The sequence below is a fragment of the Convolutriloba macropyga genome, chromosome 15 (assembly GCF_964194025.1).
Source record: "Convolutriloba macropyga chromosome 15, txConMacr16.3, whole genome shotgun sequence".
NCBI lineage: Eukaryota > Metazoa > Xenacoelomorpha > Acoela > Convolutidae > Convolutriloba > Convolutriloba macropyga.
The window spans coordinates 20,260,918-20,285,358 of record NC_134482.1 but is presented as its reverse complement, the minus strand read 5'-3'; the positions used below and the strand labels follow the sequence as shown (position 1 = coordinate 20,285,358).

Below are 24,441 nucleotides of genomic sequence, written 5' to 3'. Positions count from 1 at the left end.
TTCTTCGTTACAAACTTGTTCTTGGTTACAAAGTTGTTCTTGGTTACAAAATTGTTATCGGCTGCAAACCTGTTCTTGGTTACAAACCTGTTCTTGGTTACAAACCTGTTCTTGGTTACAAACCTGTTCTTGGTTACAAACCTGTTCTTGGTTACAAAACTGTTCTTGCTTACAAACTTGTTCTTGGTTACAAACTTGTTCTCAGCTACAAAACTGTTCTTGGTTACAAACCTGCTCTCGGTTACAACCTGTTCTTGGTTACAAACCTGTTCTTGGTTACAAACCTGTTCTTGGTTACAAACCTGTTCTTGGTTACAAACTTGTTCTTGGTTACAAAATTGTTCTTGGTTACAAACTTGTTCATGGTTACGAACTTGTTCTCGGCTACAAACCTGTTCTTGTTTACAAACCTGTTCTTGGTTACAAACCTGTTATTGGTTACAAACTTGTTCTTGGTTACAAAATTATTCTCGGCTACAAGCCTGTTCTTGGTTACAAACCTGTTCTTGGTTACAAACCTGTTCTTGGTTACAAACCTGTTCATGGTTACAAAACTGTTCTTGGTTACAAACCTGTTCTTGGTTACAAACTTGTTCTTGGCTGCAAACCTGTTCTTGGTTACAAACCTGTTCTTGGTTACAAAACTGTTCTTGGTTACAAACCTGTTCTTGGTTACAAACTTGTTCTCGGCTACAAACCTGTTCTTGGTTACAAACCTGTTCTTGGTTACAAACCTCTTCTTCGTTACGAACTTGTTCTTGGTTACAAACTTGTTCTTGGTTACAAAATTGTTCTCGGCTACAAACCTGTTCTTGGTTACAAACCTGTTCTTGGTTACAAACCTTTTCTTGGTTACAAACCGGTTCTTGGTTACAAAACTGTTCTTGGTTACAAACCTGTTCTTGGTTAAAAACTTGTTCTCGGCTACAAAACTGTTCTTGGTTACAAACCTGCTCTTGGTTACAAACCTGTTCTTGGTTACAAACCTGTTTTCGGCAACAAACTTGTTCTTGGTTACAAACCTGTTCTTGGTTACAAACCTGTTCTTGGTTACAAAGCTGTTCTTGGTTACAAACCTGTTCTTGGTTACAAACTTGTTCTCGGCTACAAACCTGTTCTTGGTTACAAACCTGCTCTTGGTTACAAATCTGTTCTTGGTTACAAACCTGTTCTTGGTTACAAACTTGTTCTCGGCTACAAACCTGTTCTTGGTTACAAACCTGTTCATGGTTACAAAACTGTTCTTGGTTACAAACCTGTTCTTGGTTACAAACTTGTTCTTGGCTACAAATCTGTTCTTGGTTACAAACCTGCTCTTGGTTACAAACCTGTTCTTGGTTACAAACCTGTTCTTGGTTACAAAACTGTTCTTGGTTACAAACCTGTTCTTGGTTACAAACTTGTTCTCGGCTACAAACCTGTTCTTGGTTACAAACCTGTTCTTGGTTTCAAACCTCTTCTTCGTTACGAACTTGTTCTTGGTTACAAACTTGTTCTTGGTTACAAAATTGTTCTCGGCTACAAACATGTTCTTGGTTACAAACCTGTTCTTGGTTACAAACCTGTTCTTGATTACAAACCCGTTCTTGGTTACAAAACTGTTCTTGGTTACAAACCTGTTCTTGGTTAAAAACTTGTTCTCGGCTACAAAACTGTTCTTGGTTACAAACCTGCTCTTGGTTACAAACCTGTTCTTGGTTACAAACCTGTTTTCGGCAACAAACTTGTTCTTGGTTACAAACCTGTTCTTGGTTACAAACCTGTTCTTGGTTACAAAGCTGTTCTTGGTTACAAACCTGTTCTTGGTTACAAACTTGTTCTCGGCTACAAACCTGTTCTTGGTTACAAACCTGCTCTTGGTTACAAATCTGTTCTTGGTTACAAACCTGTTCTTGGTTACAAACTTGTTCTCGGCTACAAACCTGTTCTTGGTTACAAACCTGTTCATGGTTACAAAACTGTTCTTGGTTACAAACCTGTTCTTGGTTACAAACTTGTTCTTGGCTACAAATCTGTTCTTGGTTACAAACCTGCTCTTGGTTACAAACCTGTTCTTGGTTACAAACCTGTTCTTGGTTACAAAACTGTTCTTGGTTACAAACCTGTTCTTGGTTACAAACTTGTTCTCGGCTACAAACCTGTTCTTGGTTACAAACCTGTTCTTGGTTTCAAACCTCTTCTTCGTTACGAACTTGTTCTTGGTTACAAACTTGTTCTTGGTTACAAAATTGTTCTCGGCTACAAACATGTTCTTGGTTACAAACCTGTTCTTGGTTACAAACCTGTTCTTGGTTACAAACCCGTTCTTGGTTACAAAACTGTTCTTGGTTACAAACCTGTTCTTGGTTAAAAACTTGTTCTCGGCTACAAAACTGTTCTTGGTTACAAACCTGCTCTTGGTTACAAACCTGTTCTTGGTTACAAACCTGTTTTCGGCAACAAACTTGTTCTTGGTTACAAACCTGTTCTTGGTTACAAACCTGTTCTTGGTTACGAAGCTGTTCTTGGTTACAAACCTGTTCTTGGTTACAAACTTGTTCTCGGCTACAAACCTGTTCTTGGTTACAAACCTGCTCTTGTTTACAAATCTGTTCTTGGTTACAAACTTGTTCTTGGTTACAAACTTGTTCTTGGTTACAACCTTGTTCTCGGCTACAAACCTGTTCTTGGTTACAAACCTGTTATTGGTTACAAACCTCTTCTTCGTTACAAACTTGTTCTTGGTTACAAACTTGTTCTTGGTTACAAACCTGTTCTTGGTTACAAACCTGTTCTTGGTTACAAACCCGTTCTTGGTTACAAAACTGTTCTTGGTTACAAACCTGTTCTTGGTTACAAACTTGTTCTCGGCTACAAAACTGTTCTTGGTTACAAACCTGCTCTTGGTTACAAACCTGTTCTTGGTTACAAACCTGTTTTCGGCAACAAACTTGTTCTTGGTTACAAATTTGTTCTCGGTTACAAACTTGTTCTTGGTTACAAACCTGTTCTTGGTTACAAACCTCTTCTTCGTTACAAACTTGTTCTTGGTTACAAACTTGTTCTTGGTCACAAAATTGTTCTCGGCTACAAACCTGTTCTTGGTTACAAACCTGTTCTTGGTTACAAACTTGTTCTTGGTTACAAACTTGTTCTTGGTTACAAACTTGTTCTCGGCTACAAACCTGTTCTTGGTTACAAACCTGTTCTTGGTTACAAACCTCTTCTTCGTTACAAACTTGTTCTTGGTTACAAACTTGTTCTTGGTCACAAAATTGTTCTCGGCTACAAACCTGTTCTTGGTTACAAACCTGTTCTTGGTTACAAACCTGTTCTTGGTTACAAATCTGTTCTTGGTTACAAAGCTGTTCTTGGTTACAAACCTGTTCTTGGTTACAAACTTGTTCTCGGCTACAAACCTGTTCTTGGTTACAAACCTGCTCTTGGTTACAAACCTGTTCTTGGTTAAAAACTTGTTCTTGGTTACAAACTTGTTCTTGGTTACAAACTTGTTCCTGGTTACAAACTTGTTCTCGGCTAAAAACCTGTTCCTGGTTACAAACCTGTTATTGGTTACAAACTTGTTCTTGGTTACAAAATTGTTCTCGGCTACAAACCTGCTCTTGGTTGCAAACTTGTTCTTGGTTACAAACTTGTTCTCGGCTACAAACCTGTTCTTGGTTACAAAACTGTTCTTGGTTACAAACCTCTTCTTTGTTACAAATTTGTTCTTGGTTACAAACCTGTTCTTGGTTACAAATCTGTTCTTGGTTACAAAGCTGTTCTTGGTTACAAACCTGTTCTTGGTTACAAACTTGTTCGCGGCTACAAACCTGTTCTTGGTTACAAACCTGCTCTTGGTTACAAACCTGTTCTTGGTTAAAAACTTGTTCTTGGTTACAAACTTGTTCTTGGTTACAAACTTGTTCCTGGTTACAAACTTGTTCTCGGCTAAAAACCTGTTCCTGGTTACAAACCTGTTATTGGTTACAAACTTGTTCTTGGTTACAAAATTGTTCTCGGCTACAAACCTGCTCTTGGTTGCAAACTTGTTCTTGGTTACAAACTTGTTCTCGGCTACAAACCTGTTCTTGGTTACAAAACTGTTCTTGGTTACAAACCTCTTCTTTGTTACAAATTTGTTCTTGGTTGCAAAATTGTTCTTGGTTACAAACTTGTTCTCGGCTACAAACCTGTTCGTGGTTACAAACCTGTTCTTGGTTACAAACCTGTTCTTGGTTACAAACTTGTTCTTGATTACAAACTTGTTCTTGGTTACAAACTTGTTCTTGGTTACAAACTTCTTCTCGGCTACAAACCTGTTCTTGGTTACAAACCTGTTCTTGGTTACAAACCTGTTATTGGTTACAAACTTGTTCTTGGTTACAAAATTGTTCTCGGCTACAAACCTGTTCATGGTTACAAACCTGTTCTTGGTTACAGACCTGTTCTTGGTTACAAAACTGTTCTTGGTTACAAACCTGTTCTTGGTTACAAACTTGTTCTCGGCTACAAACCCTTCTTGGTTACAAGCCTGCTCTTGGTTACAAACCTGTTCTTGGTTACAAACTTGTTCTTGTTTACAAACTTGTTCTTGGTTACAAACTTGTTCTTGGTTACAAACTTGTTCTCGGCTAAAAACCTGTTCTTGGTTACAAACCTGTTCTTGGTTACAAACCTGTTATTGGTTACAAACTTGTTCATGGTTACAAAATTGTTCTCGGCTACATACCTGTTCTTGGTTGCAAACTTGTTCTTGGTTCCAAACCACTTCTTCGTTACAAACTTGTTCTTGGTTACAAACTTGTTCTTGGTTACAAACCTCTTCTTCGTTACAAACTTGTTCTTGGTTACAAACTTGTTCTTGGTTACAAAATTGTTCTCGGCTACAAACCTGTTCTTGGTTACAAACCTGTTCTTGGTTACAAACCTGTTCTTGGTTATAAACCTGTTCTCGGCAACAAACTTGTTCTTGGTTACAAACTTGTTCTTGGTTACAAACTTGTTCTCGGCTACGAACCTGTTCTTGGTTACAAACCTGTTCTTGGTTACAAACCTGTTCTTGGTTCCAAACTTGTTCTTGATTACAAACTTGTTCTTGGTTACAAAATTGTTCTCGGCTACAAACCTGTTTAGGGTTACAAACCTGTTCTTGGTTACAAACCTGTTCTTGGTTACAAACCTGTTCTTGGTTCCAAACTTGTTCTTGATTACAAACTTGTTCTTGGTTACAAACTTCTTCTCTGCTACAAACCTGTTCTTGGTTACAAACCTGTTATTGGTTACAAACTTGTTCTTGGTTACAAAATTGTTCTCGGCTACAAACCTGTTCATGGTTACAAACCTGTTCTTGGTTACAAACCTGTTCTTGGTTACAAACCTGCTCTTGGTTACAAACCTGTTCTTGATTACAAACTTGTTCTTGGTTACAAACTTGTTCTTGGTTACAAACTTGTTCTTGGTTACAAACTTGTTCTCGGCTAAAAACCTGTTCTTGGTTACAAACCTGTTCTTGGTTACAAACCTGTTATTGGTTACAAACTTGTTCATGGTTACAAAATTGTTCTCGGCTACATACCTGTTCTTGGTTGCAAACTTGTTCTTGGTTCCAAACCTCTTCTTCGTTACAAACTTGTTCTTGGTTACAAACTTGTTCTTGGTTACAAACCTCTTCTTCGTTACAAACTTGTTCTTGGTTACAAACTTGTTCTTGGTTACAAAATTGTTCTCGGCTACAAACCTGTTCTTGGTTACAAACCTGTTCCTGGTTACAAACCTGTTCATGGTTATAAACCTGTTCTCGGCAGCAAACTTGTTCTTGGTTACAAACTTGTTCTTGGTTACAAACTTGTTCTCGGCTACAAACCTGTTCTTGGTTACAAACCTGTTCTTGGTTCCAAATTTGTTCTTGATTACAAACTTGTTCTTGGTTACAAACTTCTTCCCGGCTACAAACCTGTTCTTGGTTACAAACCTCTTCTTGGTTACAAACCTGTTCTGGGTTGCAAACTTGTTCTTGGTTACAAAATTGTTCTCGGCTACAAACCTGTTCATGGTTACAAACCTGTTCTTGGTTACAAACCTGCTCTTGGTTACAAACCTGTTCTTGGTTACAAAACTGTTCTTGGTTACAAACCTGTTCTTGGTTACAAACTTGTTCTCGGCTACAAACCTGTTCTTGGTTACAAACCTGCTCTTGGTTACAAACCTGTTCTTGGTTACAAACATGTTCTCGGCAACACACTTGTTCTTGATTACAAACTTCTTCTTGGTTACAAACTTGTTCTTGATTACAAACTTGTTCTTGGTTACAAACTTGTTCTTGGTTACAAACTTCTTCTCGGCTACAAACCTGTTCTTGGTTACAAACCTGTTCTTGGTTACAAACCTGTTATTGGTTACAAACTTGTTCTTGGTTACAAAATTGTTCTCGGCTACAAACCTGTTCTTGGTTACAAACCTGTTCTTGGTTACAAAACTGTTCTTGATTACAAACTTGTTCTTGGTTACAAACTTTTTCTCGGCTACAAACCTGTTCTTGGTTACAAACGTGTTCTTGGTTACAAACCTGTTCTTGGTTACAAACTTGTTCTTGATTACAAACTTGTTCTTGTTTACAAACTTGTTCTTGGTTACAAACTTCTTCTCGGCTACAAACCTGTTCTTGGTTACAAACCTGTTCTTGGTTACAAAACTGTTCTGGGTTGCAAACTTGTTCTTGGTTACAAAATTGTTCTCGGCTACAAACCTGTTCATGGTTACAAACCTGTTCTTGGTTACAAACCTGCTCTTGGTTACAAACCTGTTCTTGGTTACAAAACTGTTCTTGGTTACAAACCTGTTCTTGGTTACAAACTTGTTCTCGGCTACAAACCTGTTCTTGGTTACAAACCTGCTCTTGGTTACAAACCTGTTCTTGGTTACAAACATGTTCTCGGCAACACACTTGTTCTTGATTACAAATTTGTTCTTGGTTACAAACTTGTTCTTGATTACAAAATTGTTCTTGGTTACAAACTTGTTCTTGGTTACAAACTCCTTCTCGGCTACAAACCTGTTCTTGGTTACAAACCTGTTCTTGGTTACAAACCTGTTATTGGATACAAACTTGTTCTTGTTTACAAAATTGTTCTCGGCTACAAACCTGTTCTTGGTTACAAACCTGTTCTTGGTTACAAACCTGTTCTTGGTTACAAACTTGTTCTTGGTTACAAACTTGTTCTCGGCTACAAACCTGTTCTTGGTTACAAACGTGTTCTTGGTTACAAACCTGTTCTTGGTTACAAACTTTTTCTTGATTACAAACTTGATCTTGTTTACAAACTTGTTCTTGGTTATAAATTTCTTCTCGGCTACAATCCTGTTCTCGGCTAACAACCTGATTTTGGTTACAAACCTGTTCTTGGTTACAAACCTCTTCTTCGTTACAAACTTGTTCTCGGCTACAAACCTGTTCTTGGTTACAAACCTGTTCTTGGTTACAAACCTCTTCTTCGTTACAAACTTGTTCTTGGTTACAAACTTGTTCTCGGCTACAAACCTGTTCTTGGTTACAAACCTGTTCCTGGTTACAAACCTGTTCTTGGTTACAAACCTGTTCTTGGTTACAAACTTGTTCTTGATTACAAACTTGTTCTTGTTTACAAACTTGTTCTTGGTTATAAATTTCTTCTCGGCTACAATCCTGTTCTCGGCTAACAACCTGTTTTTGGTTACAAACCTGTTCTTGGTTACAAACCTCTTCTTCGTTACAAACTTGTTCTCGGCTACAAACCTGTTCTTGGTTACAAACCTGTTCTTGGTTACAAACCTCTTCTTCGTTACAAACTTGTTCTTGGTTACAAACTTGTTCTCGGCTACAAACCTGTTCTTGGTTACAAACCTGTTCCTGGTTACAAACCTGTTCTTGGCTACAAACTTGTTCTTGGTTACAAACTTGTTCTTGGCTTCAAACTTGTTCTTGGTTACAAACCTGTTCTTTGTTACAAACCTGTTCTTCGTTACAAACTTGTTCTTGGTTACAAACTTGTTCTTGGTTGCAAACGTGTTCTCGGCTACAAACCTGTTCTTGGTTACAAAACTGTTCTTGGTTGCAAACTTGTTCTTGGTTACAAACTTGTTCTCGGCCACAAACCTGTTCTTGGTTACAAACCTTTTCTTGGTTACAAACCTGTTCTTGGTTACAAACCTGTTCTTGGTTACAAACTTGTTCTTGGTTACAAACTTGTTCTTGGTTACAAACGTGTTCTCGGCTACAAACCTGTTCTTGGTTGCAAACCTGTTCTTGGTTACAAACGTGTTCTCGGCTACAAACTTTTTCTTGGTTACAAACTTGTTCTTGGTTACAAACTTGTTCTCGGCTACAAACCTGTTCTTGGTTACAAACCTGTTCTTGATTACAAACGTGTTCTTGGTTACAAACTTGTTCTTGGTTACAAACTTGTTCTTGGTTACAAACTTGTTCTTGGTTACAAACCTGTTACTGGTTACAAACCTGTTCATGGTTACAAACCTGTTCTTGGTTACAAACTTGTTTTTGGTTACAAACTTGTTCTTGGTTACAAACTTGTTCCTGGTTACAAACCTGTTCTCGGCTACAAACTTGCTCCTGGTTACAAACCTGTTCTTGGTTACAAACCTGTTCTTGGTTAAAAACTTGTTCTTGGTTACAAACTTGTTCTTGGTTACAAAATTGTTCTTGGTTACAAACTTGTTCTCGGCTACAAACCTGTTCTTGGGTACAAACTTGTTCTTGGTTACAAACTTGTTCTTGGTTACAAACTTGTTCTTGGTTACAAACCTGTTACTGGTTACAAACCTGTTCGTGGTTACAAACCTGTTCTCGGCTACAAACCTGTTCTTGGTTGCAAACCTGTTCTTGGTTACAAACGTGTTCTTGGTTACAAACCTGTTCTCGGCTACAAACTTTTTCTTGGCTACAAACTTGTTCGTGGTTACAAACTTGTTCTCGGCTACAAACCTGTTCTTGGTTACAAACCTGTTCTTGATTACAAACGTGTTCTTGGTTACAAACTTGTTCTTGGTTACAAACTTGTTCTTGGTTACAAACCTGTTGCTGGTTACAAACCTGTTTATGGTTACAAACCTGTTCTTGGTTACAAACTTGTTCTTGGTTACAAACTTGTTCTTGGTTACAAACTTGTTCCTGGTTACAAACCTGTTCTCGGCTACAAACTTGCTCCTGGTTACAAACCTGTTCTTGGTTACAAACCTGTTCTTGGTTAAAAACTTGTTCTTGGTTACAAACTTGTTCTTGGTTACAAAATTGTTCTTGGTTACAAACTTGTTCTCGGCTACAAACCTGTTCTTGGGTACAAACTTGTTCTTGGTTACAAACTTGTTCTTGGTTACAAACTTGTTCTTGGTTACAAACCTGTTACTGGTTACAAACCTGTTCATGGTTACAAACCTGTTCTTGGTTACAAACTTGTTCTTCGTTACAAACTTGTTCCTGGTTACAAACCTGTTCTCGGCTACAAACTTGCTCCTGGTTACAAACCTGTTCTTGGTTAAAAACTTGTTCTTGGTTACAAACTTGTTCTTGGTTACAAACTTGTTCTTGGTTACAAACCTGTTCTTGATTACATACCTGTTCTTGGTTAAAAACTTGTTCTTGGTTACAAACTTGTTCTTGGTTTCAAACTTGTTCTTGGTTTTAAACCTGTTACTGGTTACAAACCTGTTCATGGTTACAAACCTGTTCTTGGTTACAAATTTGTTCTTGGTTACAAACTTGTTCATGGTTACAAACTTGTTCCTGGTTACAAACCTGTTCTCGGCTACAAACTTGTTCCTGGCTACAAACCTGTTCTTGGTTACAAACCTGTTCTTGGTTACAAAACTGTTCTTGGTTCAAAACTTGTTCTTGGTTACAAACTTTTTCTTGGTTACAAACTTGTTCTTGGTTACAAACTTGTTCTCGGCTACAAACCTGTTCTTGGTTACAAACTTGTTCGTGGTTACAAACTTGTTCTCGGCTACAAAACTGTTCTTGGTTACAAACCTGTTCTTGGTTACAAACTTCTTCTTGGTTACAAACTTGTTCTCGGCTACAAAATTGTTCTTGGTTACAAACTTGTTCTCGGCTACAAACCTGTTCTTGGTTACAAACCTGTTCTTGGTTACAAACCTGTTCTTGGTTACAAATTTGTTCTTGGTTACAAACCTGTTCTTGGTTACAAACTTGTTCTTGGCTACAAACTTGTTCTCGGCCACAAACCTGTTCTTGGTTGCAAACCTGTTCTTGGTTACAAACCTATTCTTGGTTACAAACATGTTCTTGGTTACAAACTTGTTCTTGGTTACAAACTTGTTCTCGGCTAAAAACCTGTTCTTGGTTACAAACTTGTTCTTGGTTACAAACCTGTTCTTGGTCACAAACTTGTTCTTGGTTACAAACTTGTTCTCTGCTACAAACCTGTTCTTGGTTACAAACCTGTTCTTGATTACATACCTGTTCTTTGTTACAAACTTGTTCTTGGTTACAAACTTGTTCTTGGTTTCAAACTTGTTCTCGGTTACAAACCTGTTACTGGTTACAAACCTGTTCATGGTTACAAACCTGTTCTTGGTTACAAACTTGTTCTTGGTTACAAACTTGTTCTTGGTTACACACTTGTTCCTGGTTACAAACCTGTTCTTGGTTACAAACCTGTTCTTGGTTAAAAACTTGTTCTTGGTTACAAACTTTTTCTTGGTTACAAACTTGTTCTTGGTTACAAACTTGTTCTCGGCTACAAACCTGTTCTTGGTTACAAACTTGTTCTTGGTTACAAACTTGTTCTCGGCTACAAAACTGTTCTTGGTTACAAACCTTGTTCTTGGTTACAAACCTGTTCTTGGTTACAAACCTGTTCTTGGTTACAAACCTGTTCTTGGTTACAAACCTGTTCTTGGTTACAAACTTGTTCTTGGCTACAAACTTGTTCTCGGCCACAAACCTGTTCTTGGTTACAAACCTGTTCTTGGTTAACAACCTGTTCTTGGTTACAAACCTGTTCTTGGTTACAAACCTGTTCTTGGTTACAAACCTGTTCTTGGTTACAAACCTGTTCTTGGTTACAAACTTGTTCTTGGCTACAAACTTGTTCTCGGCCACAAAACTGTTCTTGGTTACAAACCTGTTCTTGGTTAACAACCTGTTCTTGGTTACAAACCTGTTCTTGGTTACAAACTTATTCTTGGTTACAAACATGTTCTTGGTTACAAACTTGTTCTTGGTTACAAACTTGTTCTCGGCTAAAAACCTGTTCTTGGTTACAAACTCGTTCTTGGTTACAAACCTGTTCTTGGTCACAAACTTGTTCTTGGTTACAAACTTGTTCTCGGCTACAAACCTGTTCTTGGTTACAAACCTGTTCTTGGTTACAAACGTGTTCTTGGCTACAAACCTGTTCTCGGCTACAAACTTGTTCTTGGTTAAAAACTTGTTCATGGTTACAAACTTGTTCTCGGCTACAAACCTGTTCTTGGTTACAAACTTGTTCTTGGTTACAAACCTGTTCTTGGTTACAAATTTGTTCTTGGTTACAAACTTGTTCTCGGCTACAAACCTGTTCTTGGTTACAAACCTGTTCTTGGTTACAAACCTGTTCTTGGTTGCAAACCTGTTCCTGGTTACAAACGTGTTCTTAGCTACAAACCTGTTCTCGGCTACAAACTTGTTCTTGGTTAAAAACTTGTTCTTGGTTACAAACTTGTTCTCGGCTACAAACCTGTTCTTGGTTACAAACTTGTTCTTGGTTACAAACCTGTTCTTGGTTACAAACTTGTTATTGGTTACAAACTTGTTCTCGGCTACAGACCTGTTCTTGGTTACAAACCTGTTCTTGGTTACAAACCTGTTCTTGGTTACAACCTTGTTCTTGGTTACAAACTTGTTCTCGGCTACAAACCCGTTCTTGGTTACAAACCTGTTCTTGGTTACAAACCTGTTCTTGGTGACAAACCTGTTCTTGGTTAAAAACTTGTTCTTGGTTACAAACTTTTTCTTGGTTACAAACTTGTTCTTGGTTACACACTTGTTCTCGGCTACAAACCTGTTCTTGGTTACAAACTTGTTCTTGGTTCCAAACTTGTTCTCGGCTACAAAACTGTTCTTGGTTACAAACCTGTTCTTGGTTACAAACCTGTTCTTGGTTACAAACCTGTTCTTGGTTACAAACCTGTTCTTGGTTACAAACCTGTTCTTGGTTACAAACTTGTTCTTGGCTACAAACTTGTTCTCGGCCACAAACCTGTTCTTGGTTACAAACCTGTTCTTGGTTAACAACCTGTTCTTGGTTACAAACCTGTTCTTGGTTACAAACTTATTCTTGGTTACAAACATGTTCTTGGTTACAAACTTGTTCTTGGTTACAAACTTGTTCTCGGCTAAAAACCTGTTCTTGGTTACAAACTTGTTCTTGGTTACAAAACTGTTCTTGGTTACAAACCTGTTCTTGGTTACAAACCTGTTCTTGGTTACAAACCTGTTCTTGGTTACAAACCTGTTTTTGGTTACAAACCTGTTCTTGGTTACAAACTTGTTCTTGGCTACAAACTTGTTCTCGGCTACAAACCCGTTCTTGATTACAAACCTGTTCTTGGTTACAAACCTGTTCTTGGTTACAAACCTGTTCTTGGTTAAAAACTTGTTCTTGGTTACAAACTTTTTCTTGGTTACAAACCTGTTCTTGGTTACAAACCTGTTCATGGTTACAAACTTGTTCTTGGCTACAAACTTGTTCTCGGCTACAAACCCGTTCTTGGTTACAAACCTGTTCTTGGTTACAAACCTGTTCTTGGTTACAAACCTGTTCTTGGTTAAAAACTTGTTCTTGGTTACAAACTTTTTCTTGGTTACAAACTTGTTCTTGGTTACAAACTTGTTCTCGGCTACAAACCTGTTCTTGGTTACAAACCTGTTCTTGGTTACAAACCTGTTCTTGGTTACAAACCTGTTCTTGGTTACAAACCTGTTCTTGGTTACAAACTTGTTCTCGGCCACAAACCTGTTCTTGGTTACAAACCTGTTCTTGGTTAACAACCTGTTCTTGGATACAAACCTGTTCTTGGTTACAAACTTATTCTTGGTTACAAACATGTTCTTGGTTACAAACTTGTTCTTGGTTACAGACTTGTTCTTGGCTAAAAACCTGTTCTTGGTTACAAACTTATTCTTGGATACAAAACTGCTCTTGGTTACAAACCTGTTCTTGGTTACAAACCTGTTCTTGGTTACAAACCTGTTCTTGGTTACAAACCTGTTCTTGTTACAAACCTGTTCTTGGTTACAAACTTGTTCTTGGCTACAAACTTGTTCTCGGCCACAAACCTGTTCTTGGTTACAAACCTGTTCTTGGTTACAAACCTGTTCTTGGTTACAAACCTGTTCTTGGTTACAAACTTGTTCTTGGCTACAAACTTGTTCTCGGCCACAAACCTGTTCTTGGTTACAAACCTGTTCTTGGTTAACAACCTGTTCTTGGTTACAAACCTGTTCTTGGTTACAAACTTATTCTTGGTTACAAACGTATTCTTGGTTACAAACTTGTTCTCGGCTACAAACCTGTTCTTGGTTACAAACTTGTTCTTGGTTACAAACTTGTTCTCGGCTACAAAACTGTTCTTGGTTACAAACCTGTTCTTGGTTACAAACCTGTTCTTGGTTACAAACCTGTTCTTGGTTACAAACATGTTCTTGGTTACAAAACTGTTCTTGGTTACAAACCTGTTCTTGGCTACAAACTTGTTCTCGGCCACAAACCTGTTCTTGGTTACAAACCTGTTATTGGTTAACAACCTGTTCTTGGTTACAAACCTGTTCTTGGTTACAAACTTATTCTTGGTTACAAACATGTTCTTGTTTACAAACTTGTTCTTGGTTACAAACTTGTTCTCGGCTAAAAACCTGTTCTTGGTTACAAACTTGTTCTTGGTTACAAACCTGTTCTTGGTCACAAACTTGTTCTTGGTTACAAACTTGTTCTCGGCTACAAACCTGTTCTTGGTTACAAACCTGTTCTTGGTTACAAACATGTTCTTGGCTACAAACCTGTTCTCGGCTACAAACTTGTTCTTGGTTAAAAACTTGTTCTTGGTTAAAAACTTGTTCTCGGCTACAAACCTGTTCTTGGTTACAAACTTGTTCTTGGTTACAAACCTGTTCTTGGTTACAAATTTGTTCTTGGTTACAAACCTGTTCTCGGCTACAAACCTGTTCTTGGTTACAAACCTGTTCTTGGTTACAAACCTGTTCTTGGTTGCAAACCTGTTCCTGGTTACAAACGTGTTCTTAGCTACAAACCTGTTCTCGGCTACAAACTTGTTCTTGGTTAAAAACTTGTTCTCGGCTACAAACTTGTTCTCGGCCACAAACCTGTTCTTGGTTACAAACCTGTTCTTGGTTAACAACCTGTTCTTGGTTACAAACCTGTTCTTGGTTACAAACTTATTCTTGGTTACAAACATATTCTTGGTTACAAACTTGTTCTCGGCTACAAACCTGTTCTTGGTTACAAACTTGTTCTTGGTTACAAACTTGTTCTCGGCTACAAAACTGTTCTTGGTTACAAACCTGTTCTTGGTTACAAACCTGTTCTTGGTTACAAACCTGTTCTTGGTTACAAACATGTTCTTGGTTACAAAACTGTTCTTGGTTACAAACCTGTTCTTGGCTACAAACTTGTTCTCGGCCACAAACCTGTTCTTGGTTACAAACCTGTTATTGGTTAACAACCTGTTCTTGTTTACAAACTTGTTCTTGGTTACAAACTTGTTCTCGGCTAAAAACCTGTTCTTGGTTACAAACTTGTTCTTGGTTACAAACCTGTTCTTGGTCACAAACTTGTTCTTGGTTACAAACTTGTTCTCGGCTACAAACCTGTTCTTGGTTACAAACCTGTTCTTGGTTACAAACATGTTCTTGGCTACAAACCTGTTCTCGGCTACAAACTTGTTCTTGGTTAAAAACTTGTTCTTGGTTAAAAACTTGTTCTCGGCTACAAACCTGTTCTTGGTTACAAACTTGTTCTTGGTTACAAACCTGTTCTTGGTTACAAATTTGTTCTTGGTTACAAACCTGTTCTCGGCTACAAACCTGTTCTTGGTTACAAACCTGTTCTTGGTTACAAACCTGTTCTTGGTTGCAAACCTGTTCCTGGTTACAAACGTGTTCTTAGCTACAAACCTGTTCTCGGCTACAAACTTGTTCTTGGTTAAAAACTTGTTCTTGGTTACAAACTTGTTCTCGGCTACAAACCAGTTCTTGGTTACAAACTTGTTCTTGGTTCCAAACTTGTTCTTGGTTACAAACTTGTTCTCGGCTACAGACCTGTTCTTGGTTACAAACCTGTTCTTGGTTACAAACCTGTTCTTGGTTACAACCTTGTTCTTGGTTACAAACTTGTTCTCGGCTACAAACCCGTTCTTGGTTACAAACCTGTTCTTGGTTACAAACCTGGTCTTGGTTACAAACGTGTTCTTAGTTACAAACTTTTTCTTGGTTACAAACTTGTTCTTGGTTACAAACCTGTTCTCGGCTGCAAACCTGTTCTTGGTTACAAATCTGTTCTTGGTTACAAACGTGTTCTTGGTTACAAACCTGTTCTCGGCTACAAACTTGTTCTTGGTTACAAAATTGTTCTTGGTTACAAACTTGTTCTCGGCTACAAACCTGTTCTTGGTTACAAACCTGTTCTTGGTTATAAACCTGTTCTTGGTTATAAACCTGTTCTCGGCTACAAAACTTTTCTTGGTTACAAACCTGTTCTTGGTTACAAACCAGTTCTTGGTTACAAACCTGTTCTTGGTTACAAACCTGTTCTTTGTTACAAACCTGTTCTTGGTTACAAACCTGTTCTTGGTTACAAACTTGTTCTTGGTTACAAACCTGTTCTTGGTTACAACCTTGTTCTTGGTTACAAAGTTGTTCTCGGCTACAAACCCGTTCTTGGTTACAAACCTGTTCTTGGTTACAAACCTGGTCTTGGTTACAAACGTGTTCTTAGTTACAAACTTTTTCTTGGTTACAAACTTGTTCTTGGTTACAAACCTGTTCTCGGCTACAAACTTGTTCTTGGTTAAAAACTTGTTCTTGGTTACAAACTTGTTCTCGGCTACAAAACTGTTCTTGGTTACAAACTTGTTCTTGGTTCCAAACTTGTTCTTGGTTACAAACTTGTTCTCGGCTACACACCTGTTCTTGGTTACAAACCTGTTCTTGGTTACAAACCTGTTCTTGGTTACAACCTTGTTCTTGGTTACAAACTTGTTCTCGGCTACAAACCCGTTCTTGGTTACAAACCTGTTCTTGGTTACAAACCTGGTCTTGGTTACAAACGTGTTCTTAGTTACAAACTTTTTCTTGGTTACAAACTTGTTCTTGGTTACAAACCTGTTCTCGGCTGCAAACCTGTTCTTGGTTACAAATCTGTTCTTGGTTACAAACGTGTTCTTGGTTACAAACCTGTTCTCGGCTACAAACTTGTTCTTGGTTACAAAATTGTTCTTGGTTACAAACTTGTTCTCGGCTACAAACCTGTTCTTGGTTACAAACCTGTTCTTGGTTATAAACCTGTTCTTGGTTATAAAACTGTTCTCGGCTACAAAACTTTTCTTGGTTACAAACCTGTTCTTGGTTACAAACCAGTTCTTGGTTACAAACCTGTTCTTGGTTACAAACCTGTTCTTTGTTACAAACCTGTTCTTGGTTACAAACCTGTTCTTGGTTACAAACTTGTTCTTGGTTACAAACTTGTTCTTGGTTACAAGCCTGTTCTTGGTTACAAACCTTTTCTCTTTTACAAACCTCTTATTGGTTACAAACTTGTTCTTGGTTACAAACTTGTTGCTGGTTACAAACCCGTTCTCGGCTACAAACTTGTTCCTGGTTACAAACCTGTTCTCGGCTACAAACTTGTTCTTGGTTACAAACTTGTTCTTGGTTACAAACCTGTTCTTAGTTACAAACTTATTCTTGGTTCCAAATTTGTTCTTGGTTACAAACGTGTTCTTGGATACAAACCTGTTCTCGGCTGCAAACCTGTTCTTGGTTACAAACCTGTTCTTGGTTTTAAACGTGTTCTTGGTTACAAACCTGTTCTCGGCTACAAACTTGTTCTTGGTTACAAAATTGTTCTTGGTTACAAACTTGTTCTCGGCTACAAACCTGTTCTTGGTTACAAACCTGTTCTCGGCTGCAAACCTGTTCTTGGTTACAAACCTGTTCTTGGTTACAAACGTGTTCTTCGTTACAAACCTGTTCTCGGCTACAAACGTGTTCTTGGTTACAAAATTGTTCTTGGTTACAAACTTGTTCTCGGCTACAAACCTGTTCTTGGTTACAAGCCTGTTCTTGGTTATGAACCTGTTCTTGGTTACAAACCAGTTCTTGGTTACAAACCTGTTCTTGGTTACAAACCTGTTCTTTGTTACAAACCTGTTCTTGGTTACAAACCTGTTCTTGGTTACAAACTTGTTCTTGGTTACAAACTTGTTCTTGGTTACAAGCCTGTTCTTGGTTACAAACCTTTTCTCTTTTACAAACCTCTTCTTGGTTACAAACTTGTTCTTGGTTACAAACTTGTTGCTGGTTACAAACCTGTTCTCGGCTACAAACTTGTTCCTGGTTACAAACCTGTTCTCGGCTACAAACTTGTTCTTGGTTACAAACTTGTTCTTGGTTACAAACCTGTTCTTAGTTACAAACTTATTCTTGGTTCCAAATTTGTTCTTGGTTACAAACGTGTTCTTGGATACAAACCTGTTCTCGCCTGCAAACCTGTTCTTGGTTACAAACCTGTTCTTGGTTTTAAACGTGTTCTTGGTTACAAACCTGTTCTCGGCTACAAACTTGTTCTTGGTTACAAAATTGTTCTTGGTTACAAACTTGTTCTCGGCTACAAACCTGTTCTTGGTTACAAACCTGTTCTCGGCTGCAAACCTGTTCTTGGTTACAAACCTGTTCTTGGTTACAAACGTGTTCTTCGTTACAAACCTGTTCTCGGCTACAAACGTGTTCTTGGTTACAAAATTGTTCTTGGTTACAAACTTGTTCTCGGCTACAAACCTGTTCTTGGTTACAAGCCTGTTCTTGGTTATGAACCTGTTCTTGGTTACAAACTTGTTCTTGGTTACAAACTTGTTCTCGGCTACAAAACTGTTCTTGGTTACAAACCTGTTCTTGGTTACAAACCTGTTCTTGGTTACAAACCTGTTCTTGGCTACAAACTTGTTCTTGGTTACAAGCCTGTTCTTGGTTACAAACCTGTTCTTGTTTACGAACCTGTTCTTGGTTACAAACCTGTTCTTGGTTACAAACCTGTTCTTGGTTACAAACCTGTTCTTGGCTACAAACTTGTTCTTGGTTTCAAGCCTGTTCTTGGTTACAAACCTGTTCTTGTTTACGAACCTGTTCTTGGTTACAAACTTGTTCTTGGTTACAAACCTGTTCTTGGTTACAAACCTGTTCTTGGTTACAAACTTGTTCTTGGTTACAAGCCTGTTCTTGGTTACAAACCTGTTCTTGTTTACGAACCTGTTCTTGGTTACAAACTTGTTCTTGGTTACAAACTTTTTCCTGGTTACAAACCTGTTCTCGGCTACAAACTTGTTCCTGGTTACAAACCCGTTCTCGGCTACAAACTTGTTCTTGGTTACAAACCCTTCCTTGGTTACAAACTTGTTCCTGGTTACAAACCTGTTCTCGGCTACAAACTTGTTCCTGGTTACAAACCTGTTCTCGGCCACAAACTTGTTCTTGGTTACAAACCTTTTCTTGGTTACAAACTTGTTCTTGGTTACAAACTTGTTCTTGGTTACAAACTTGTTCCTGGTTACAAACCTGTTCTTGGTTACAAACCTGTTCTTGGTTACAAATTTGTTCTCGGCTACAAACTTGTTCTTGGTTACAAACTTGTTCTTGGTTACAAACCTGTTCTTAGTTACAAACATATTCTTGGTTCCAAATTTGTTCTTGGTTACAAACGTGTTCTTGGTTACAAACCTGTTCTCGGCTGCAAACCTTTTCTTGGTTACAAAACTGTTCTCGGTTTTAAACGTGTTCTTGGTTACAAACCTGTTCTCGGCTACAAACTTGTTCTTGGTTACAAAATTGTTCTTGGTTACATACTTGTTCTCGGCTACAAACCTGTTCTTGGTTACAAACCTGTTCTCGGCTGCAAACCTGTTCTTGGTTACAAATCTGTTCTTCGTTACAAACCTGTTCTCGGCTACAAACTTGTTCCTGGTTACAAACCCGTTCTCGGCTACAAACTTGTTCTTGGTTACAAACCCTTCCTTGGTTACAAACTTGTTCCTGGTTACAAACCTGTTCTCGGCTACAAACTTGTTCCTGGTTACAAACCTGTTCTCGGCCACAAACTTGTTCTTGGTTACAAACCTTTTCTTGGTTACAAACTTGTTCTTGGTTACAAACTTGTTCTTGGTTACAAACTTGTTCCTGGTTACAAACCTGTTCTTGGTTACAAACCTGTTCTTGGTTACAAATTTGTTCTCGGCTACAAACTTGTTCTTGGTTACAAACTTGTTCTTGGTTACAAACCTGTTCTTAGTTACAAACATATTCTTGGTTCCAAATTTGTTCTTGGTTACAAACGTGTTCTTGGTTACAAACCTGTTCTCGGCTGCAAACCTTTTCTTGGTTACAAACCTGTTCTCGGTTTTAAACGTGTTCTTGGTTACAAACCTGTTCTCGGCTACAAACTTGTTCTTGGTTACAAAATTGTTCTTGGTTACATACTTGTTCTCGGCTACAAACCTGTTCTTGGTTACAAACCTGTTCTCGGCTGCAAACCTGTTCTTGGTTACAAATCTGTTCTTCGTTACAAACCTGTTCTCGGCTACAAACGTGTTCTTGGTTACAAAATTGTTCTTGGTTACAAACTTGTTCTCGGCTACAAACCTGTTCTTGGTTACAAGCCTGTTCTTGGTTATGAACCTGTTCTTGGTTACAAACTTGTTCTTGGTTACAAACTTGTTCTCGGCTACAAAACTGTTCTTGTTTACAAACCTGTTCTTGGTTACAAACCTGTTCTTGGTTGCAAACCTGTTCTTGGTTACAAACCTGTTCTTGGATACAAACTTGTTCTTGGTTACAAGCCTGTTCTTGGTTACAAACCTGTTCTTGTTTACAAACCTGTTCTTGGTTACAAACTTGTTCTTGGTTACAAACTTGTTCCTGGTTACAAACCTGTTCTCGGCTACAAACTTGTTCCTGGTTACAAACCTGTTCTCGGCTACAAACTTGTTCTTGGTTACAAACCCTTTCTTGGTTACAAACTTGTTCCTGGTTACAAACCTGTTCTCGGCTACAAACTTGTTCCTGGTTACAAACCTGTTCTCGGCCACAAACTTGTTCTTGGTTACAAACCTTTTCTTGTTTACAAACTTGTTCTTGGTTACAAACTTTTTCTTGGTTACAAACTTGTTCCTGGTTACAAACCTGTTCTTGGTTACAATCTGTTCTTGGTTACAAACTTGTTCTTGGTGACAAACTTGTTCTTGGTTACAAACTTGTTCTTGGTTACAAACTTGTTCTTGGTTACAAACCTGTTACTGGTTACAAACTTGTTCTCGGCTACAAACTTGTTCTTGGTTACAAACCTGTTCTTGGTTACAAGCCTGTTCTTGGTTACAAACCTGTTCTTGTTTACAAACCTGTTCTTGGTTACAAACGTGTTCTTGGTTACAAACCTGTTCCTGGTTACAAACCTGTTCTCGACTACAAACTTGTTCCTGGTTTCAAACCTGTTCTCGGCTACAAACTTGTTCTTGGTTACAAACTTGTTCTTGGTTACAAACCTGTTCTTAGTTACAAACTTTTTCTTGGTTCCAAACTTGTTCTTGGTTACAAACGTGTTCTTGGTTACAAACCTGTTCTCGGCTGCAAACCTGTTCTTGGTTACAAACCTGTTCTTGGCTACAAACGCGTTCTTGGTTACAAACCTGTTCTTGGTTATAAACCTGTTCTTGGTTACAAACTTGTTCTTGGTTACAAACTTGTTCTCGGCTACAAAACTGTTCTTGGTTACAAACCTGTTCTTGGTTACAAACCTGTTCTTGGTTACAAACCTGTTCTTGGTTACAAACCTGTTCTTGGTTACAAACCTATTCTTGGTTACAAACCTGTTTCTGGTTACAAACTTGTTCTTGGTTACAAACTTGTTCTTGGTTACAAACTTGTTCCTGGTTACAAACCTGTTCTCGGCTACAAACTTGTTCCTGGTTACAAACCTGTTCTTGGTTACAAACTTGTTCTTGGTTACAAACTTGTTCTTGGTTACAAACCTGTTCTTGGTTACAAACCTGTTCTTGGTTACAAACCTGTTCTTGGTTACAACCCTGTTCTTGGTTACAACACCGTTCTTGGTTACAAACCTGTTCTTGCTTACAAACCTGTTCTTGGTTACAAACTTGTTCTTGGTTACAAACTTGTTCCTGGTTACAAACCTGTTCTCGGCTACAAACTTGTTCCTGGTTACAAACCTGTTCTCGGCTACAAAACTTGTTCTTGGTTACAAATTTGTTCTTGGTTACAAACTTGTTCCTGGTTACAAACCTGTTCTCGGCTACAAACCTGTTCTCGGCTACAAACTTGTTCTGGGTTACAAACCTTTTCTTGGTTACAAACTTGTTCTTGGTTACAAACTTGTTCCTGTTTACAAACCTGTTCTTGGTTACAAACCTGTTCTTGGTTACAAACTTGTTCTTGGTGACAAACTTGTTCTTGGTTACAAACTTGTTCTCGGTTACAAACTTGTTCTTGGTTACAAACCTGTTACTGGATACAAACCTGTTCTCGGCTACAAACTTGTTCTTGGTTACAAACCTGTTCTTGGTTACAAACCTGTTCTTGGTTACAAACTTGTTCTTGGTTACAAACTTGTTCTTTGTTGCAAACTTGTTCTTGGTTACAAACCTGTTAATCGTTACAAACCTGTTCTCGGCTACAAACTTGTTCTTGGTTACAAACCTGTTCTTGGTTACAAACCTGTTCTTGGTTACAAACATGTTCTTGGTTACAAACCTGTTCTTGGTTACAAACCTTCTCTTAGTTACATACCTGTTCCTGGTTACCAGCTTGTTCTTGGCTACAAACTTGTTCTTGGTTACAAACCTGTTCTTGGTTACAAACCTGTTCTTGGTTACAAACCTTTTCTTGGTTCTGATTTTTATTTATAATCACCCTTTTTTTAGCTAATGCTTATTGAGTCAGCCCTGATATAGCAATATAGTATAATTCTTTCTCTTTACACAGCTCTTGATATAGATTGAGTTATATGTTAGGCTTTAGCATTGGGGCCCTTGCACTGCCTACTGAAGCTCAGAACAGAAGAGTTCTAGACTAGAAAGTTAGCATTTTAACTACTCAGGTAAGCTTTAAGATTAATGGTAATTACTCTGGAGACGAGACGCACATAACAACTTCTTCAGTTTAAATATTTGGGTAAGCCCCAGAGCCCGTCTTAGTTAATCAAGCTCCTTGAAGTCAAATTGAGTATTGGACATCGTACTCTATTTCTTCCAGAGCGAAGCAACGTTTTCTGCCGGATAATAATTAAATGTATAATATATATCACGAGACACCCATTAGACTTGCTCAGGTAAATTTATAGTTACCCAATTAGTTACTCAACATGTCACGCATCTTATTTTCACCAGACATCTCAGCCCGGGAACAAAAAGATTATTCTGAAGTACACAAACATTGCCCAAAAGTTGTAGTGTTGTTTCATAAAGTAAAAAAGTTACCTCATTTTGCCTGATCTAAACAATTCGAACAAATTTGATTTTCTCGATGCTCCTTTTGTGAAGAGAAAGTAAAGAGTTGATCGAAATTGGATCAACGTTGCACTTGCTTAAACTATCTTTTTGCCCTATAGGGGATCGGCTGTTTTTAAATCATTCTCCTAATGAGTCATGTAAGCCTATTTCATCAATTTTTCCGGTCAATTTCGTAAACTATCAAACAGCCAAATTGTTTGGGATAATGAACCTTTACAACTGGTTCTGTCTTCTAAAGAAGATACTTGAAGAAACGCAACTGTTTTACCATCCAAAAAATATTAACGTTTGTCTGTTTAATGGACAGGACAAAACTTTTCAGGCAATCCTATCCACAGTACAGGCCAGAGATATATGCCAAGGCACTGCTTGAGGACGACGTGGATTTAGATCCCCCCAATTTACTCTACAAGACCAGAGCAGCTCGCAAAAGGCCATGGGGACCGAATTTGAACTTGTTGGAACAGGCGGCACCCACCAGTATTCTGGCTCGTGATCAAAATAAAACAGGAAAATGTAATGATGAAATGGGAAGCAAAGTTGGCAGCGGAGATCAACAAGAGACGAAAGGGAGATATCACGTGGCTTTTAGAGAGGAGACGGAGAAGAGCCAAGAGAGTACTAAAGAGATAGACTTCCGAGCATCAGATAACAGAAGAGAGAAGGAAAATGGGAAAGAGAGAAAAGGGACGATTGTGGAGAAAGGAGATGAAAAGGAAGCAGCTGGGGAAACAATTGCGCCTGGGCAAGAATTGATTGACAACTATAAACAATCATTATATCATTCCACATACAAAAGTGATTACTAACTATTCAATTCAAATACTTATAATTCAAATACTACTGTCTTCCATGCGTGGCCTCACCGCCATGTTATTACAAAATATGCAAGATTATATATAGGCGAATTCAGTCAACAAATGTAACATCCCGGCTTGACCACCATAAAAGAAACTTACTAATCATAAAACGCCATATATGGATTTTATGGAAACTTACTAAACATACAACGACCATAAAAATTTTTGAGTTTGGCTGAGAAAAAGTTTAAGGGTCTACATGCAGTTCCAAAACAACGTTTTTATGAATAAAATTTCAAAAATCTGTACTCTAATTTTACTGCCATGGGAGCCAAAAAAAGAATACTCTCTTTGGAAAACTTATTTTCCATAAAACGGACCATATATGGAAACTTGGTTACCATAGCAAGATCATAAAACGGAAATTTGAATGGACTTTTATGGACCATATATGGTCCGTTTTATGGTAAGTAAATTTGGTCGACCCGGGATTTGTATTCACTGAAAGTTAAATATTTGGCCTACGAGAGATGAAATCCAATGACCTTATTTCAAATAATAATTAACTCGCAGTAGTTGCATTGTGATCTAATATTGTGATCTAATAAGAGGGGTTATTGTGGGTCTGAGTGGCTCGCTAGTTTGAAGGAGAAAGATAATCAAATGCAATCAAATGCAGTTCGCCGTCCCGGGTGGCGTGGTGGGAGTATGACCTAGTAGATTCAGACAAAAATTTGCCATGAGTAGACGATCCGGACGAAAAATTGCACATGGCTGAAATTCTATCGAATTAGCGCGAAATGCCACGAAATATTCCAATAAGTGCGTTTTTGTTTCGAACAGGCGGGATTAATTA

General features: G+C 38.2%; 1 protein-coding gene across 1 annotated transcript in view; it reads left to right on the top strand.

Annotated features, from left to right (window-relative positions):
* The window catches only part of LOC142354604 (uncharacterized), a 161,789-nt gene extending 138,166 nt beyond the window's left edge, over positions 1–23,623 (top strand). Inside the window, exon 5 of the mRNA XM_075406932.1 lies at positions 23,108–23,623. Coding sequence (XP_075263047.1) covers positions 23,108–23,594 — 487 coding nt within the window. The 3' untranslated portion in view covers positions 23,595–23,623. The remainder of the gene's footprint in view (positions 1–23,107) is intronic.
* Positions 23,624–24,441: the final 818 nt, after the last annotated feature.